This window comes from Dendropsophus ebraccatus, chromosome 12 (genome assembly GCF_027789765.1).
Source record: "Dendropsophus ebraccatus isolate aDenEbr1 chromosome 12, aDenEbr1.pat, whole genome shotgun sequence".
NCBI lineage: Eukaryota > Metazoa > Chordata > Amphibia > Anura > Hylidae > Dendropsophus > Dendropsophus ebraccatus.
In genome coordinates this window covers 8161223-8178698 of record NC_091465.1, presented here as the reverse complement: position 1 = coordinate 8178698, position 17476 = coordinate 8161223, and the positions used below count along the sequence as shown (strand labels likewise).

General features: G+C 46.7%; 2 protein-coding genes across 3 annotated transcripts in view; one reads left to right on the top strand and one right to left on the bottom strand.

The window, feature by feature from the left end:
- Nucleotides 1-8809, top strand: part of ARHGEF16 (Rho guanine nucleotide exchange factor 16) — a 29089-nt gene extending 20280 nt beyond the window's left edge. Inside the window, exons 7-15 of the mRNA XM_069947288.1 lie at nucleotides 492-644; nucleotides 1181-1310; nucleotides 1479-1553; nucleotides 2202-2294; nucleotides 4312-4463; nucleotides 5251-5457; nucleotides 5721-5797; nucleotides 6915-7016; nucleotides 7381-8809. Coding sequence (XP_069803389.1) covers nucleotides 492-644; nucleotides 1181-1310; nucleotides 1479-1553; nucleotides 2202-2294; nucleotides 4312-4463; nucleotides 5251-5457; nucleotides 5721-5797; nucleotides 6915-7016; nucleotides 7381-7520 — 1129 coding nt within the window. The 3' untranslated portion in view covers nucleotides 7521-8809. The remainder of the gene's footprint in view (nucleotides 1-491; nucleotides 645-1180; nucleotides 1311-1478; nucleotides 1554-2201; nucleotides 2295-4311; nucleotides 4464-5250; nucleotides 5458-5720; nucleotides 5798-6914; nucleotides 7017-7380) is intronic.
- Nucleotides 8810-13650: 4841 nt separating this feature from the next.
- The window catches only part of MEGF6 (multiple EGF like domains 6), a 252506-nt gene continuing 248680 nt past the window's right edge, over nucleotides 13651-17476 (bottom strand). For both annotated transcript variants that reach the window (XM_069948606.1, XM_069948607.1), the window contains 3 exons: nucleotides 16334-16462; nucleotides 15938-15982; nucleotides 13651-15781 (listed from right to left, as the gene is read on the bottom strand). In XM_069948606.1, coding sequence (XP_069804707.1) covers nucleotides 15708-15781; nucleotides 15938-15982; nucleotides 16334-16462 — 248 coding nt within the window. In that variant the 3' untranslated portion in view covers nucleotides 13651-15707. The remainder of the gene's footprint in view (nucleotides 15782-15937; nucleotides 15983-16333; nucleotides 16463-17476) is intronic.

Sequence of the window (17476 nt, the reverse complement as noted above, 5' to 3'; positions counted from 1 at the left end):
TCTACAAAAAATCTCCAGTCTCGCAGTACTTATCAGCTGCTGTATGTCCTGCAGGAAGTGGTGTATTCCCTCCAGGCTGACAGAGTGCTCTCTGCTGCCACCCCTGTCCATGTCAGGAACTGTCCAGAGCAGCAAAAAATCCCCATAGAAATCCTCTCCTCCTCTCCAGCCTTTAAAGAATACACCAATTCCTGCAGGACATACAGCAGCTGATAAGTACTGGAAGACTAGAGATTTTTTTTTAAAATTACAAATCTCTGGCACCAGCTGATGTGAAAGAAAGAAAAATTTAGTGAACACCCCCCTTTAAAGAGAGACTCTACACAAAACTGATCCAGTGCATGAAAGAGTGGGCACTGAGATTTTAGGAATATGTGAGGCAAGCTCCGCCCCCTGCAGGCAGAACATCACATAAGATCTGCCTGATATCATTGATTCCAATATCCAAAATTTGGGAATTTTTTTAATTTTATTTTTTTTTATTATCTTAGGTTTTTTGAAGATCTGGAAAGAAGGCACAAGGATAATCCCTTCATCCACGACATCAGTGACATTGTGGAGACGCATGCCTCCAACTACTTCCATCCGTATGTCATCTACTGCTCCAACGAGGTGTACCAGCAGAGGACGCTGCAGAGGCTGCTGTAAGTACAGGACTATAAGGGGAGTGGTTACAGCAGCCAATCAGAAACCAGCTCACATGTCTGGAGCAGTGTTATGATTGACTGGCTAGTTACATTACATTTAATAACGTGGACCCATTGAGCAACCCCTATGATAGGGATAGGATGGGTGGGATTAGCGCATAGACTGCTGCCATCTGCAGGATGAAAATGGAAGTGCAGTTTTCCGGAATGTGATGCTGATCTATTGCAATGTAAAAGATGATCGCTAGATCGCCCCGGCAGCCCATAGAAGATAGCAGTGGTTTGCTGCCGCTGCTCCCATTCCACGAAGGGATGCACAGGTCACAGAGCATGCCCACTGCAGTCTCCTATGGAAATCCTCTTCAGACTGATGGCTGCTATAGTACATGGAGCTGCTGTACTGATATCTCTAAATGCGTTTAACAGTTCAGACAAGATGGCGGCAAACGTTTTTATTTATTTATTTTTTAAATCTGCCTCTGCTTTGTCCATGTCATGGTTTGAGGCTTTGAACCCCTCATTATTCTCTTCAGAACCACAAATGTCACCTTCAAAGAAACCCTGAAGCAGATTGAGATGAAGCCGGAGTGCGGAGGTCTCCCCATGTTCTCCTTCCTGATCCTCCCCATGCAGAGGGTCACTCGGCTCCCCCTGCTGATGGATGTGAGTACTGCACCCTAAATACTGTCCTCTTTCTGAATATACGGCATTTAGCCTGTTAATATAATTATATATATTTTCTCATACTCGCTTGGTTTCTCATCTCCTCTTGGAATAGGAACATTTTTATTTTTAGTCCTAATTTTTTATTTATTTGAATCTTTTTGGTAGACTATTTGTCAGAAAACCGATTCTTATTCTCCGGAGTATGAAGCGTGTACCAGAGCATTGAAGGCCATCAGTAAGGTGAGTAGTTCATTAACATAAATGGTGGCGATCCAGGTGTTATATGGCAGCTCCATCGTCTTTGAGCTGCAGTACCAGACTCGGGCTGTGGACAAGGGTGTCGCTGTTTCTGGCTGTAAAAAAGCAGAACTGATTTCTCGTCTCTTTATCCCTTTAAATGTTAGCGTACACCTCTGACTTTGCATAGGTCATTGGGACAGGTCTATGAGCTGTAACCCCCATGTCCCATCTTATAAACCCCTTAAGCATGCTACCTTGTGTCTTTGACCAGTTTGTATTCTGGGGGTCCATTGGTCATGTAAAGAAATTGGGGTCACTCACCTTGAATCAACTATTGGTCTTATCTATTGTTTTCAGTGACAGTTTAATATCTATTGAAGAACATGACAGCTAAAAACAGCACCACGCTTGTCCACAGGTTGGATGTGGTATTACAGTATAGCCTGACTAACATTGGAGCTGTAATACCAGACACGACCATGGGCAGGAGTGGCGCTGTTGATACCTTAATAGATTGTCTTGTCACAGCCTTTTGGCCTTTATTTCCCCCTATTGACTCCTGCCGTGTGACTACCCCTTTTGGGTAATATTTCCTTTTTATCCTTCGTTACTTGGTGTTAGAGGAATAACGTTCTCCTTCTTTTATAGTTGGTCAAACAGTGCAATGAAGGGGCCCGGAAGATGGAGCGGACGGAGCAGATGTACACCTTACAGACACAGCTGGAGTTTGGGAAGATCAAGGTAAGAGGGACGTCATCTGCCGTTAGGGAGGGCCGAGAGGCTGTGATGCCCCCCAGTCATGCCAAAATCTGCGGGTCTGACCTACACGTAGCTAATCTGTATGGCCGGCTATTGTCACATATAATGAAATGGTTGTCACCCAGATAGAAGACAAGTGGTTGCCTGGCAACCTGCAATATGGAAGGCTGTGATGGGGCGAGAACTTAGAAGAGGGAAGAGAGCTTGGAGTCGTGTACAGTCCTTCTAGCTTAGTCTTCAGGGACCTTCCTGGGTGACATGGGACCATAGCTCTGCGGAGACTACAGTTTACCCAGGAACCACAGTCCTAACCAAGGGCCTACATTCCCTGTCAGGAGTGACTGTGACCAGGACCGACCAGGAGGGCCACATGGTCTACAAGCCAGTCAAGATAAGGTTGTACCGTATGAGGACTTGGCCTACTGGGCTTCACACCGGGCCTTGTCATTAATATAGTTTGATGGGTAAGATCACATAGCTAAGGCTACTGAACTACAGATCTCACGATGCCCACCAGGAGCCGAGTTCCAGCGCTGAGGTGTAATACCGCACACTACCTGTACACATGTCAGGAACTGTCCAGAGCAGCAGAAAATCCCCATAGAAAACCTCTCCTGCTCTGGACAGTTCCTGACATGGACCGATGTGGTGGCCTGGTCAGTCTTTTTTTCCTTGTGGCACTAGATGGTATTTGTCTGACAGCTCAGCCAAAGCCAGTGTTGTGTCGCCAGTGCTAGTCCAGCACACAGGTGTGGTATTGGTACCTGCTTTGTGTTTTAGACTTGTTGTGTTTGAGGAGGTGCTTAAAAAAGGAAAATAGAAGAGAGATAGTTGTAGCAGTACTTGGAGAGTAGAGTAGAGGAGAAGAGTTGGTAGAAGGAGCCCTGACCCAGTGTAGCAATGTACTCTCTTTGAGAAGACTTTGTAGTGAGACGTTCACTTGTACCCGTGTTTAGACTGTGTCTGACCACCTTCTGCCCTACATTGTTGAGTGACCCGTCCTAATAGGGTGATACAAGCCCTAGTCTTGGATATCAGGGTGAAGCTAAGTTGCTGGCGGTGTCCCAGTTGCCTGCACTGCAAGATAGGATTCGTAAATCTTCCTTGGTAGCTTTGTCCTATCCAGGCTAGTTCCTTTGGTTCTTAGGATACTGTCTTGCACTTTTGGTTCTCGGCGTGGGTTAGGGTGTTCCTGGACTCTTCTCCCTTAAAGTGCTTAGCATTGCATAATAGATATAGTAGAAGTAGTAGTAGAAGAACTAGTTGTCTCTAGCTGCATCTGAACACACTCATGTCTTAGACTAGACTCTCCTTCTGTCCGGGACAAGAGTGCTGGCATAAGCCAGGCCCTGGCTTGGCTACAGCAGGCATGTTTGCTCTGTGTGTCTTTCTCCCACGAGAATCTGACTAGAACTGCACTTCCTCCACCAAGTAACTAACTTCCTGTATGCCTTCTGTATGCCTCGCTCTGATTGGTGGGGATGAGTGTGTGCATAAGAGAAAAGGATAGAGAGAGGTCAGAAGTAGAAAGCACCTCCAATTGTCAAGAATAACACATGGCATACATATACCCATTAACTTCCTCAGTTGTGCAATACATAGGAATACAAAATACTGATATCTAGTGGTGAAACTGTAAAGTACTTCCGATCACCACTTAACCTGAAGGAAGGAGCTTTTTGAGAGGTACAAAGAAGAGATGCAAAACCACCTGTGGTGGGACACTACACAGCGGTGGCAGCAGAGAGCACTGTGTCAGACTGGAAAGAATACTTCACTTCCTGTAGGACATACAGCAGCTGATAAGTACTGGAAGACTTTTTAAATAGAAGTAAATTACAAATCTCTAGCACTTTCTAACACCAGTAGATCTAGGGTTCGTTCACACGTACAGGTTCCAGGAGTGTTCAGTTATTTAGTTACATTGATATCAAATCTGCTGCAGATCTTGTACGCACCCTTAAAGTAGGTTAATCTCTTCTCCTTTACTTTGTCGCAGCCTTTCCCCCTGATCTCTGCGTCCCGCTGGCTCCTGAAGAGAGGAGAGCTGACACTGGTGGAAGAGGCCGGAATATTCCGGAAAGGCTTCGGGAGGAACGCCTGCTATCTCTTCTTGTTTAATGATGTTCTTATAATAACTAAGAAGAAAAGGTAAAGAGGAGATTGTGTTGGATGGATTGATGGATGGGATCTCCTAAGTTATTTCCTAATAAAGGGGTACTCCAGGCGGGAGGACTTTTTTTTTTTTTAATATGGCCGGGCAGGGGGTGGATGAAAGCAACGAGGTCCACTTACCTCCCTGGTTCCAGGATCTTGCTGCTCCGGTCTCTTCCTGTCTCTGATGCGGCTTGAGATGTGATGTTCCAAGTCTGCTCAGGCATTCAGGGGCAGTATCAGGGTCCCGTCTCTGCCGCTGAATGGCTGAGGGGGCTTCAAATGTCACATCTCAAGCCGCATCAGAGACAGGAAGAGACCGGAGCAGCGAGATCCTGGAACCAGGGAGGTAAGTAGACGTTGTTTCTTTCATCCAATCCCCCCACACACACGCACACACCTTAGGTAAAAAATTACCCCTTTTTAATATTAAAAGCCCCAAATTGGTAAATCCATTATTCTGCCATTATAGGGGGCGGCTCCTGGTGAATATAGATGGCAGTCACCGTGGCCCGCCTGTCTGGGCATTGACAGTCATACAGAGGACTATGATTACCTGGATCACCATAGGGCCCTGGGTTCAGTTGGTTTCTGTGGGGGTTACCTGACGCCAATGCCCACCTGACCCTGCTCACATATCAGTACCAACACCAATAATATTCTCCGTACAGGTTTATGGTCTTATATATCCATGGATAACTCTCATCATTGACATCAATGGAGGAAGGTGGGAGGGACACCTCTCAGATGTCCGATCATCTTATTGTGTTTTGTTCCCTCACAGTGAGGACAGCTACACGGTGACGGACTATGTGAAGACCGATCAATATGAAGTCGATAAGATTGATAATGGAGACGACCAGAACTCTGTGTCCTCAAAGACCAGTAACCTTGGCAACCGAAGTCCAACCGGGCCGTATCTGTGTCAGATTACAATGAGGAAAAACAGCGAGGGGCGACGGGACCAGATCATGCTGGCAGCGGAAAGCCTGTAAGTACTTAATGGAGGGGGGGGGGGGGGGACACGCACATATAGTCATCACTACATAACAGTACTCCCAATTGTCTCCTTGCTGCCTGAAAGCAATCTGTAGTAAAGCGATCTCTACTGATTGCAGCAGTCGCCAGCAGGTGGCGCTGTGGTGGCGTTACAGACAAACTGCCTGGGTTGGACATTGGGCAGATCCTATGTGACCGCTCTCCCTGATCCTGATCGCTCTCCTCATAGTTTCTGGTCCTGTCCTTGTTTTGCAGAAGTGATAGAGCGAGATGGATTACAGCACTGGAGGTAAAGGAAGAAAATAAACGATACAGCAGATCTAAGACTGCAGGTAAGACTATAACCCCATAGAGACCAGAGCTTCTGGTTCTGACACACAGCTCCAAATCCTCTGCATATACTGTAGCTAGAGAGAGAAGAAATAAGCACTCCCAGATAGTTCAGCCAGTGTTATTTTTGTAGTTGTTCCTTTGTTAGGTCATGTGATCTCATGGTGACCCCCATGGAAATTACATGTGTTTCTGTGCTCTCAATGAATGGGGGTCACCATTCCAGCCAGCAGAGCCTCCTGTATGATGAAGCTGCATGGACTGTGCCACACAAGATCTTCACAGGGCGGCATGTAATGTTGTGTTGATGCATCATGGGATTGAGAGGTTTGAGAACTGAAAGTCATGATTTGGCTGATCAAAGGTCACATGACTCAGCTCATGACTGATCGCAATGATACAGTAATTATTGATGCAGCAGAGCTGGGATGGAGCAGATGACACAGCAGGTATAGTGGTGATGAGTGTGTGTTATATGGGCAAAAATATATCTTGGAGTTCCTCTTTAAAGAGCTTTGCCTGCTGTCACCACTAGGGGGCGCTTACTGGTGATCTTATTAACGAACCTGAAAACAAGCTGGTTTATTGCTGCTGAGGGATCCTGTGGATCAATAACAATGAGACATTGTAGAGCCAACCGGAATGTATGGAATCTTTATTACTTACGGATCCGTCAACAGCAGCTTGTTGATGGCTTCCATGCAAATATTTATTTTCTTCACAAGATTAAACAAACAGAAGCCCAAGTCCTATCGGATCCTTCTTCTCGGGGCGGTTTAGTAGGACGTCCCACAGTATAAAGTTACTTAGTGTAGCATTTCCTCTGCTAATCGGGACGTTCTGGTCTCCTTGGATACCCACATGCAATGAGACCCTAATATGTGCTCCCGTAATATGTGCTCCCCCTCCCCCCATTTGCTCCGATAGGGCTCTCATTACGTGTTTGTATCCAAGGAGATCCAAAATTCCGGATTAACAGAGGAACTCGTACGGCAGCGGGCCGCCATGACGGCTGCACTTTACATTGTTGATTCTTGGAATTTCTTTTATTTTTATCTTACTGTTTTGGATAAACCTCCTGTTAGTTGATCGGATACTGAGTCTTCTCACTCCTTCCAGGTTTGCGGCAAGTAGAGATCACAAAGGCCTATATGGCTAAACAAGCCGATGAAGTGTCGCTCCAGCAGGCCGATGTGGTGTTGGTCCTCCAGGAGGAAGATGGTAATGTCTACATACCAGAACTCTATGGTTTCAGTACTGTGGGTAGTGATGGGGAGAGGGGGATGGGGAGCTCGGCCTTCCTTCCCCTGCTGCACAGGTGGAGTTCTCTGCCAGCCCGCCTCTAGATATGTCCCAATTAGAAGGAATCCTCTGTAACATTGAGGCCTCCAAGGAGACTTCCACTTTTCCTAAACAGCATTAAGTGGTGGAGTATCTTAAGAATACAGAGGTCTGTACTCCGACTGTGGCCCATGAGCCTGGGCAAGTGGCATTGAAGATAGAGCACTGCTGTATTTTACAGCACTGCAGTAAAGCAGGTGGAGCTTAAGAACCAAATTATTTAAATTCTATGTATATCTTTCAGGTTGGTATCAAGGCGAGAGGTTACGAGATGGAGAGAGGGGATGGTTTCCTCAGAGCTGCGCCAAGGAGATCACCAACCAGATGGCGGTGGAACGTAACGTTAAACGAATGGAGAGACTGAGGATCGAAACGGACGTGTAGAGGAAGTGAGGAGGAGCTGTCCATAAACTATAGACTATACCGCGACTACCAATCACTCCACAGGACCCCCAGCCACCATGGCGGGACGCGGTGCACAGTACTGGGGATCTCCTTCCACCTCATGGACTCTGCTTGGAGTTTTTACCTTACTTATTAGTGAAGAGCTCTAGAACTTTCCTCCTCAGGACTGAACCCGCCAGTGCCCATCCTCATATTCAGTCTACCGACTGCTGGAATATTGTTATTGTTTTTATCCGATATCCACATTCTTAATGTATATTTTTCCATTGACTTTTTTTATTTTTAGCTTTTTGTACTTTTTACAAAAACTTTCTGAATTGTTAAGTTGCCAAACTCTTTCCGGGCCTCGAATGACACACGTGGTACAGGTGTCTAGTAAGGCGCCGATGGTGTGTAGTACGGAGCGTTGTATTTGTTCTGTGTGTGATGTAACTTTTGTATATATTTTACCCCGACAGGTCTGATAGAACCACTATGGTGTAGATATAGGTAAATAATAATCGTCCGCTCCATTATCATGCGGCCTCCTAACCTGGCCAGACGTATTAGACGTCACGTGTACGGAGGCCTCCCAACTCCTCTCAAACGCCAGATGGTGGTGGCGCAGAAGAAAGTGCCCAATTTTTTGGTTCTCGCCACTAGAGGGCAGCAGCTGGGAGGGTATCAGGAAAGATGGTGGTGGAGCTTAGAGAAAAAAAAAACTGGACATCAGAAGTTTGAGCTGTCAGGGTCTGAGTGTTCAGCTGATCACTTCTCTCTGTCTCGCTGCTGTAGTACAGGGATGGGGAACCGCCGGCCCTCCAGCTGTTGCAAAACTACAATTCCTATCCTGCTGTCCAGGCATGATGGGAATTGTGGTTTTGTAGATTTCCAGCATTGCATGTGAGTCACATGTGAACAGGTTACAACTCCATATTGTAGGTTCAGCCTGCTGTGTAGTCACCACTAGGGGGAGCTCACTTCATACTGCTCCACTATAGATATCAGTGTAAAACTGCCTGGAGACCCATCTCTTTATTACAGCTATTATAACATTGCTCGGCCTCAGATGTGTACTGCTCCAACCTGTGACTTCCCAGCTGTTGCAAAATGACAGCTCCCTGTGCGCCAGTGCCTGCCTGGACATGCTGGGAGTTGTTGTTTCACAGGATGGGGATCAGTGATGATTGATGGTCCCTGATTTCACGCCTCTTTCTTTCTGTAGAATATGAGTTCAGTCTCTGTATGTAAAATCCTAATAAATGTAACCAGAACCTTATATGACACAACTATAAGCTGGAGTCTTGTATATGTATGTATGTGGGAATATATGTGAATCTGGACACATCTCTACCTATTTATGTATCCGTGGGAATCTTTGTGTACTTGAATATGTTTATGGTGAATACATGTGTATCTTTATGCGTGTGTATGTATAGATCTGTGTCTCTGTATTTTATGTGTGTGTCTGTATCTTATATGTGTATGTATATATCTGTATCTTATGTGTGTCGGTATCTTATGCATGTGAATACATGTGCATCGTTCTTTGTGTATGTATCTTATGTATGTATGGGTTGTGTGCACGTGTATAAATCTATTTGTACACATTGTAACTGTATTTGTCCATGTATGTACATCATAGTATTTTACACACGTGTGGATTAGGCCGGTGTGTGGCCCCTAACAGGTCTTGCTATGGGATAACTTCTACACACATGTATTTTTTTTGTAGATTTTGTATTAAGTAGCTTATAACTGTAGTACTCAAATGTGGCCACAGGGTGGCAGTATGGTTCCATTTGATATGCTGTTTTATGTTGTTGTTTTTTTTTCCCCCAACATTACCGCACTATGTGTAATGATGCGGTCAGACATAAAGATTTTTGGTTGCAATTGGTGAAAACAAAGCCAGGAACGGTATTAAAAAGAGGAGACCTCTCAGTCTTTATGACCTGTTATTTATAGTCTGTTCTTGGCTTTGGCTTCAATAATTGCATTGGATTGCAAATCTGTCTGTGTAAACACACCCAAAGACTTGTTACTTTCTATCAAACAGAAATAACAGAATTTACTCCACTTTTAGGTAAAGGATCAGCTCTGCGGTATATGAAGGTGAGCACCAGGGTCTGTGCGGTATATGAAGGTGAGCACCAGGGTCTGTGCGGTATATGAAGGTGAGCACCAGGGTCTGTGCGGTATATGAAGGTGAGCACCAGGGTCTGTGCGGTATATGAAGGTGAGCACCAGGGACTGTGCGGTATATGAAGGGGAGCACCAGGGTCTGTGCGGTATATGAAGGGGAGCACCAGGGTCTGTGCGGTATATGAAGGTGACCAAGACAAAAAGACAGAAATGGCTGCACATCGCACCCATGGCTGACACGAACTCCACCGGCGGAGATGGTGAACGCCAAGCGACACAAGTGTGAACAAGCTCTTACCTCTCTCCATTGCTCCTGCAGGTAGAATGGGAGAATACTAGGAGTTCCTCCCCATATGTACACAGGTGCTCTATTATATACTAACTTCTGATGTTGGTTTTAAATGTAGCTGAATAAGCTTTCGTGTCAGCCATGGGGGCGATGTGCAGCCATTTCTGTCTTTTTGGCTTGTGCATATTTTCTGTATTCTTTCCCTTTTTTCATTGTGGCTAGCACTCGTGCTGTGTAAGACCCATGTGATCCAAATTAGCAGGAAGCACCTGTGTACATAAGGGGAGGATCTCCTAGTATTCTCCCATTCTACCTGCAGAGGAATGGAGAGAGAGGCAAGAGGTTGTTCACACTTGTGTTGCTTGGCGTCCACTTTTTCCGCCTGCGGGGTAAGTGGGGGCCCTTTAGCATACCTCCCAACCGTCCCGGATTCCGCGGGACAGTCCCGTTTTCGCGGTTCTGTCCGGCAGTCCCGGAACGGCCCCCCCGTGTCCCGCATTATATGTGGCCCGACCAAAAAAACAATAAGCCAGTAACTCACCTGTCCGCCGGTCCCAGCAGCTCCTCTCCCGGAAGAGCGCGCACTCCCGTCATCCTCCGGGGCGGGCAGCGGGGTACAGAGACACTGACTGTGCCGGAAGTGACCTGCAGCCTCTCATGAATTACTTCCGGCACAGTCAGTGTCTGTATACCCAGCTGCCCGCCCCGGAGGATGATGGGAGTGCGCGCTCTGCCGGGAGAGGAGCTGCTGGGAAAGGTCAGTTACTGGTTTATTGTTTTTCTGGTCGGGCCACACAAATGGAGGCATTGGCTACTATGTGAGGCACTATATGGGGGATTGGCTACTATGTGGGGCAATATATGGGGGATTGGCTACTATGTGGGGCACTATATGGGGCTGTGGCTATTATGTGGGGCACTATATGGGGGGCATTGGCTACTATGTGGGCACTATATGGGGGCATTGGCTACTATGTGGGCACTATATGGGGCAGTGGCTATTATGTGGGGCACTATATGGGGGGCATTGGCTACTATGTGGGGCACTATATGGGGGCATTGGCTACTATGTGGGCACTATATGGGGCATTGGCTACTATGTGGGGCACTATATGGGGGCATTGGCTACTATGTGGGGCACTATATGGGGGATTGGCTACTATGTGGGGCACTATATGGGGGAATTGGCTACTAAGTGGGGCATATGTGGGGGCATTGGCTACTATGTGGGGCACTATATGGGGGATTGGCTACTATGTGGGGCACTATATGGGGGATTGGCTACTATGTGGGGCACTATATGGGGGCATTGGCTACTATGTGGGGCACTATATGGGGGCATTTGCTACTATGTGGGGCATTGGACACTATGTGGGGCATATATGGGGGTATTGGCTACTATGTGGGGCACTATATGGGGGCATTGGCTACTTTGTGGGCACTATATGGGGCATTGGCTACTAAGTGGGGCATATATGGGGGCATTGGCTACTATGTGGGGCACTATATGGGGGCATTGGACACTGGGGCATATATGGGGGGATTGGCTACTATGTGGGGCACTATATAGGGCATTGGCTACTATGTGGGGCACTCTATGGGGGATTGGCTACTATGTGGGGCATTGGCTACTATGTGGGGCATATATGGGGGCATTGGCTACTATGTGGGGCACTATATGGGGGCATAGGCTACTATGTGGGGCACTATATGGGGGCATTGGATACTTTGTGGGGCACTATGTGGGGGATTGGATACTTTGTGGGGCACTATAATGGGGGATTGGATACTATGTGGGGCGCTATATGGGGGATTGGATGCTATATAGGGCATTTTTTCGGGGATTGGATACTGTATAGGGCACTATTCAGGCAGCAGCATGTGGTGACTGTAGGTGAGTGGCTAGGGAGGGTTGCTATGGGGGCGTGGCTATGGGGGGCGTGGCTATGGGGACCGTGGCGCACATGTCCCTCTTTGCTCTTTGCAAAAGTTGGGAGGTATGCCTTTAGGGTCTGGTCCTGTGACAATGGGGTTGCAGGGCCATTCCGTGGCCCCTCTTCTCTGCGTGTGCACGTTTTGCGGGGATTGTGGTCACTGGCACAGTGATGTTTTTTGGTTAGGGACTCATGTGTATCAGAAGACCTGCACGTGGTACATGAGGCAATATGGTTTGGCCAAATTATATACTAACTTCTGATGTTGGTTTTAAATGTAGCTGAATAAGCTTTCGTGTCAGCTATGGGTGCGATGTGCAGCCATTTCTGTCTTTTTGGCTTGTGCATATTTTATGTATTCTGTCCCTTTTTTCATTGTGGCTAGCACTCGTGCTTTGTAAGACCCATGTGATCCAAATTAGCAGGAAGCACCTGTGTACATAAGGGGAGGATCTCCTAGTATTCTCCCATTCTGCCTGCAGGAGCAATGGAGAGGTAAAAGCTTGTTCACACTTGCTTGGTGTCCACTTTTTCTGCCTGCGGGGTTTGGGGGGGCCCTTTGGGGGTAGGTCCTGTGACATTGGGGTTGCAGGGCCATTCCGTGGCCTTCCTTCTCTGCCTGTGCATGTTTAGCGCGGATTGTATTTGCTGACAGGCACAGTGATGTTTTTTTTGGTCAGGGACTCATGTGTATCAGAAGACCTGCACGTTGGTACATGAGGCAATATGGTTTGATCAAATTACATACTAACTTCTGATGTTGGTTTTTTAATGTAGCTGAACAAGCTTTAGTATCAGCCATGGGTGCGATGTGCAGACATTTCTGTCTTTTTGGCTTGTGCATAGTATATGAAGGTGGGCACCAGGGTCTTTATATATAATGTATCTTGTGATGATAAACTTGTAGTGTTAAATCTTATTATGTTGTAATTAACAGATTGGGTAGATTGTATCTGACTCCAATATAGACATTTATAAAAAAAATAACTTTAATATAACTTTGTGATCAGTGCAACCTATTGGAAATGATGTAGTATCTAAATGTAAACACCAGGTGGCAGTGTGATACAATTTGTGAGTTATAGGAGAATTTCAAATGTAAAGGGTTTACCCCAAAATGTAAAACTGATCTCCTCCTTTTAATAGAATAGGTGGGAGTCTTGTTTATTAATCCCTTGTGTCAATGGATGAGCGTGTGAGTTTGCATATTCACTCTCCATGAGACGCACAGTACTCTGCTAGTCCCATAATCGGAGAGAGTCCCAGTGATCAGACCCCCCAACAGAGAAATTCCCACCTATTATGTTGTGTATAGGTGGTAAGATTTATTCTTTGCATAATCCCTTTAAGGCTTCATTCAGAGGGGTGTATCATACTAACTGTATTGTGGATGGACCTTGGATCCTCCAGCAGTTCTTCTAAACCAGGGATGGGGAACCTTCAGCTGTTGCAAAACTACAATTCCCATCATGTCTGGACAGCCAAAGCGAAAGATGGGAGGTCTGAGCATGGGGACCCCCACCCTGCACTCTATGGCTGTCAGGACATGATAGGGGGGGTCTAGTTCTGCCACAGCTGGAGGACAATGCAGTATAATTAAACTGAAAACTAAATACAGTATTATGAGATTTCAGTTTTCACAGTGGCCACTAGATGTCAGCATAAGTAAAAAAAAAAAAAAAAAAAAAAAAGTCTGAAACCAGTGCGAGAAGTTTGGCATGAAATGATCACATGAGACGGGTTTATTACATAAAATGGTTGTTATTAAGATCACGTTGCATTCCAATTAATCGCTTCATTCCAAACATGTGAAAAACGTATAAATTATGTAATGACCTCGGTATTGATAAATACAGTACATACATACAGAGCGGTCTCTGGTGATCGGGGGCGGCAGTGACCTATACACGTTATACACAGAGTCCTATATATACATCAAGGGCTTCCTCTCTATAGTTACAATTAAAGGGGTTATCCAGGATTGCAAAAAAATAGCCCCAGCCCTGTCCCCAGGTTGTGTGTGGTTTTACAATTCAGCTCCATTCACCTCAGTGGCACTGATTTGTGAAAACCCCTCCACCCAAACTGAGGACAAGAGAGGCGCTGCTTCTGGAAGAGAGCGGCCATGGTTTTCTAAGACTGGATAACTCCTTTAAAGGAATATTCATTTGGAGTGATGGGGGCGTCTAAGCAAGACAAGATGGTGACGGCAGGGTTGGTAAAAATCTTAGTGATCTTCTATGACTTTATTTTGTCTTCATTATGATCTCTTATAAAGTAGGAGAAACTCTTAAAGGGATTGTTCAGGATTAGAAAGATGTGCAGAAGCGGTGCTGCCCTTGTCTTCAGTTTGTGGGTGGTATTGCAGCAGCCAAGGTTTTCTGATCCTGGAGAACCCTTTTACTAAAAGAATTAGTAATGGTGCCCCCTGCAGGCTGGAGGTGGAATATGTCTATAGACAGATCAAGGGTAACACTATGGGAAATCGTGCAACATACATCCAGTGTTTTACCGTGCGGGTAACAGACTTCAGGGGACATCTGGTTTTAGTCTAAATCTGATCTAGTCCTCTCACAAAGCTGAGTGTTTGTTACAGTGTATCGGCGCAGGAATCTCCATATACATAGCTATGTGCAAGAGTTCATGTGTTCTAGCTACTATTACTGATCCAACAAGCGGTCTGATGCAGGGATGGGGAACTACAAATCCTATCACGCTTTGGCTGTCCAGGCATGATTGGAGTTGTTGGTTTTCAGCAGCTAGAGGGCTGAAGGTTCTTCATTTGGGTCAGGGCTTGTGGCTGGGATACATCCATATAACACTTCAGCCTTCACTTGTTTCATCTACACTGACACAGTGTAACAAATTTCAGCTGTGAGACTACGAGTGATTTTTCAGTGAGTGGAGATGCAGCATGGAGCACGGTTGACAAAAAACAATTAGGAGCATATAGTACCAAGCCCATCACATCCTGCAGCCATATTGTCCTGTGGGCACACGCTCTCGTCTTCTCGGGGATGGATAGGGTTGAGACTCGATTCATTTCAAGTAGTGAGGAGCAAGCTGATGTATTGTAGAGCACCATTCACTATCTGTACAATTTGCCTCCCGTCCATACAGAACTATGGGGAGAGGTGACCATGGATCTGTTCCCGGGAAAGCCGTCACCATATCCGTCATACAAGAGTCCGGATGTCTCTCACCATAGGACGGAGCAGACTGACCCTGCAGGAGCCATGATCCTCCCCCAGCCTTCTGCCCGGTACTTCCGTCCACTGCTAAATAACCCTTCAGGGCTCTTTGAGGCTGTAATTGTGTCACCATTGGTGTTGCCCATCTTCCCCATATCACAGTTTATGAACATGTATTAGGATATGTAGGTGGTTAGACATCAGTGACCTCCGCCATATTGGGAGCTGTTATTGGCACCAGTTGTGTGCGACCCTCTGGCCGAGTCCTCAGCTACGTATCAGGCAAAAAGGAGTCATGAAGAGCAACAACCAAGACTTCAAGCAGGTTGTTCACCCACCAGGCCAGATGTCTCCAAGAGTCTATAATCAGAAAGTGATGAGGGAGGATGGTGCCCGGTCCGAGGGGGTAAATGACCATTGCCACACAGGAGAACCTGGCACCTTCATCTGTCCCCAAATGGAAATGTTGAAAGTTGGGAGTCTCTTCTTCATGATCTCCAGTGTGGAGGGAGGTCGGGATGTCTCACTAAGACGTCTTGGCTCCAGAATGTCTCTCCCATATGAACATTGTCCTGTATAGATAGCGGTTTAATGATGGCGTCTGCAATGTCTCACTCCTGGATCCAGTCTATGGCCGATGTTTGGTTGAATGTATTAAATATCTAACAGAAGATGATCGGTGTGAGAGTCGAGACTGTGCGCCTGGAATACGAGAGAAAGTATTAATACAGCACTGTATGAATAAGTGCCCCCCCAGCAAGTGTGAACAGTGATTGAGGTCAGACCCCAACCTAGGCCATGTAGGCAGGATAACCTACCCCAGCCACAGAACATGTAATAAGAGGAGTCGGGACTTACTGAGAAGAGCCTGAAGATGAGAAGACATGAGCGGGGGAGGGCCTCCTGCATATACAAGACAACAGGTTAGTGTGTAATAATGCTGAGAAACATCCAAACATACCCCAAACCCTGTCCACTACATCATCCCACCCTGGAATCTGCAGACCATGTGACGTGCGCTCTGTCTGCCATTAATCACATTGAGGTTCTATACATTCATACTTGGATGGGAAAGGACTGGTGAAACGTTGTCTGGTTCAGGCGGTGCACCGGATTACGGCCATATGACAGAGACCTTGTCGCATCACATCTATACCGGGCCCCATCTGCTACTTTACAACACTGGTGCAGTAGAGGACCCCCCTTATGTGATGTGAGCCCCAGTCTCCTAGCAGTAATGGAGGAGACTCTCACCTTCCTGGCAGGTGGCGCCTATGAAGCGGTTGAGGCAGATGCATCCTCCGGTCAGCGCATTGCATTGTGCGTTCCAGCCGCATTCACAGCTCAGGCTGCAGTTTGGTCCGTAGTGATTTATCCTGCAGTCTGGGGAGAAATACAAGAAACCTGCTGAACAGCTGTAGTGTCCCAGTACAAGTGCGCCACTAGGTCTCGTCTGTTTAAAGGTATCTCAGGTGTTGCACTCTGGGATGATGGGCGCCTTTCTGCACTTTCACCACTTGGTGTCTCACTCCCCCCTGTATGTTGTACACAGCTGAAGGAAAAGGCTTAACCTGTTTTCACCGTTCTGTTCTGACCAATCACTGGAGCAGGTACCACACACACTTCTCTTCTGGTATGTTCCCCACCAATACGAGGTTAGACCCTGTCACCCCCATATAAGCTAGTTAGTTCCTGGTGGGAGGGTCATGTAGTCTTCTGTAGTGGAGATGGTGAGACTTTCAGGTTACTATGCTCTGCTAAGGTGGGGTACCTGTCACCTGGGTTCAACCTTGCCTATGCCTGGAAACTTTCTAGCAAGTCAGGACAGTCTGTAAAGCCAAGGATTGATCCTCAGTGGAACAAAGTGCCTAAGCCGAAGTATTCCGCTGGTACATGGTCAGCTTGAGGGGATTAGCTTTGCCCAGTAGGTCAGGCTTTGGACTCGTGCTACTGAACCTGACAGTCTCTGGACGTGTTTGGCATAAGACGGTCTTCTTATTCAGTTTACTTCTCAACAGTGTTGAAGAAAAAGCAATCCTCATAGTCATGAAGTCACTCCACACTCTCCTGGCAGAGTACTGTACTATTTAGGCAAGGTCCCCTATATCAAGTCAAGGTACACTACTACTTCTCTTTTCTGGTCTCAGTCCCTACCTCGAGCACTAACACCACCTGTACCTGCACTTACAAAGCTGTTCACCTGTTTGCACTGAAGTTCTCGAGTAAAGTCCCTGTTAAGTCCCTGTTAAAGTGCTGGACTCTGCTCATTTTTCATCTGCCGCACTTCTGGCCACGGTGACAAGCGCCCCAGTGAAAACCCCAGAGCCCCCTTGCTGTAGCCTTCTAGCACCCCGGGCCACAAGGCATGCTGGGAGTTGTTAGATAAATGCTGCAAAA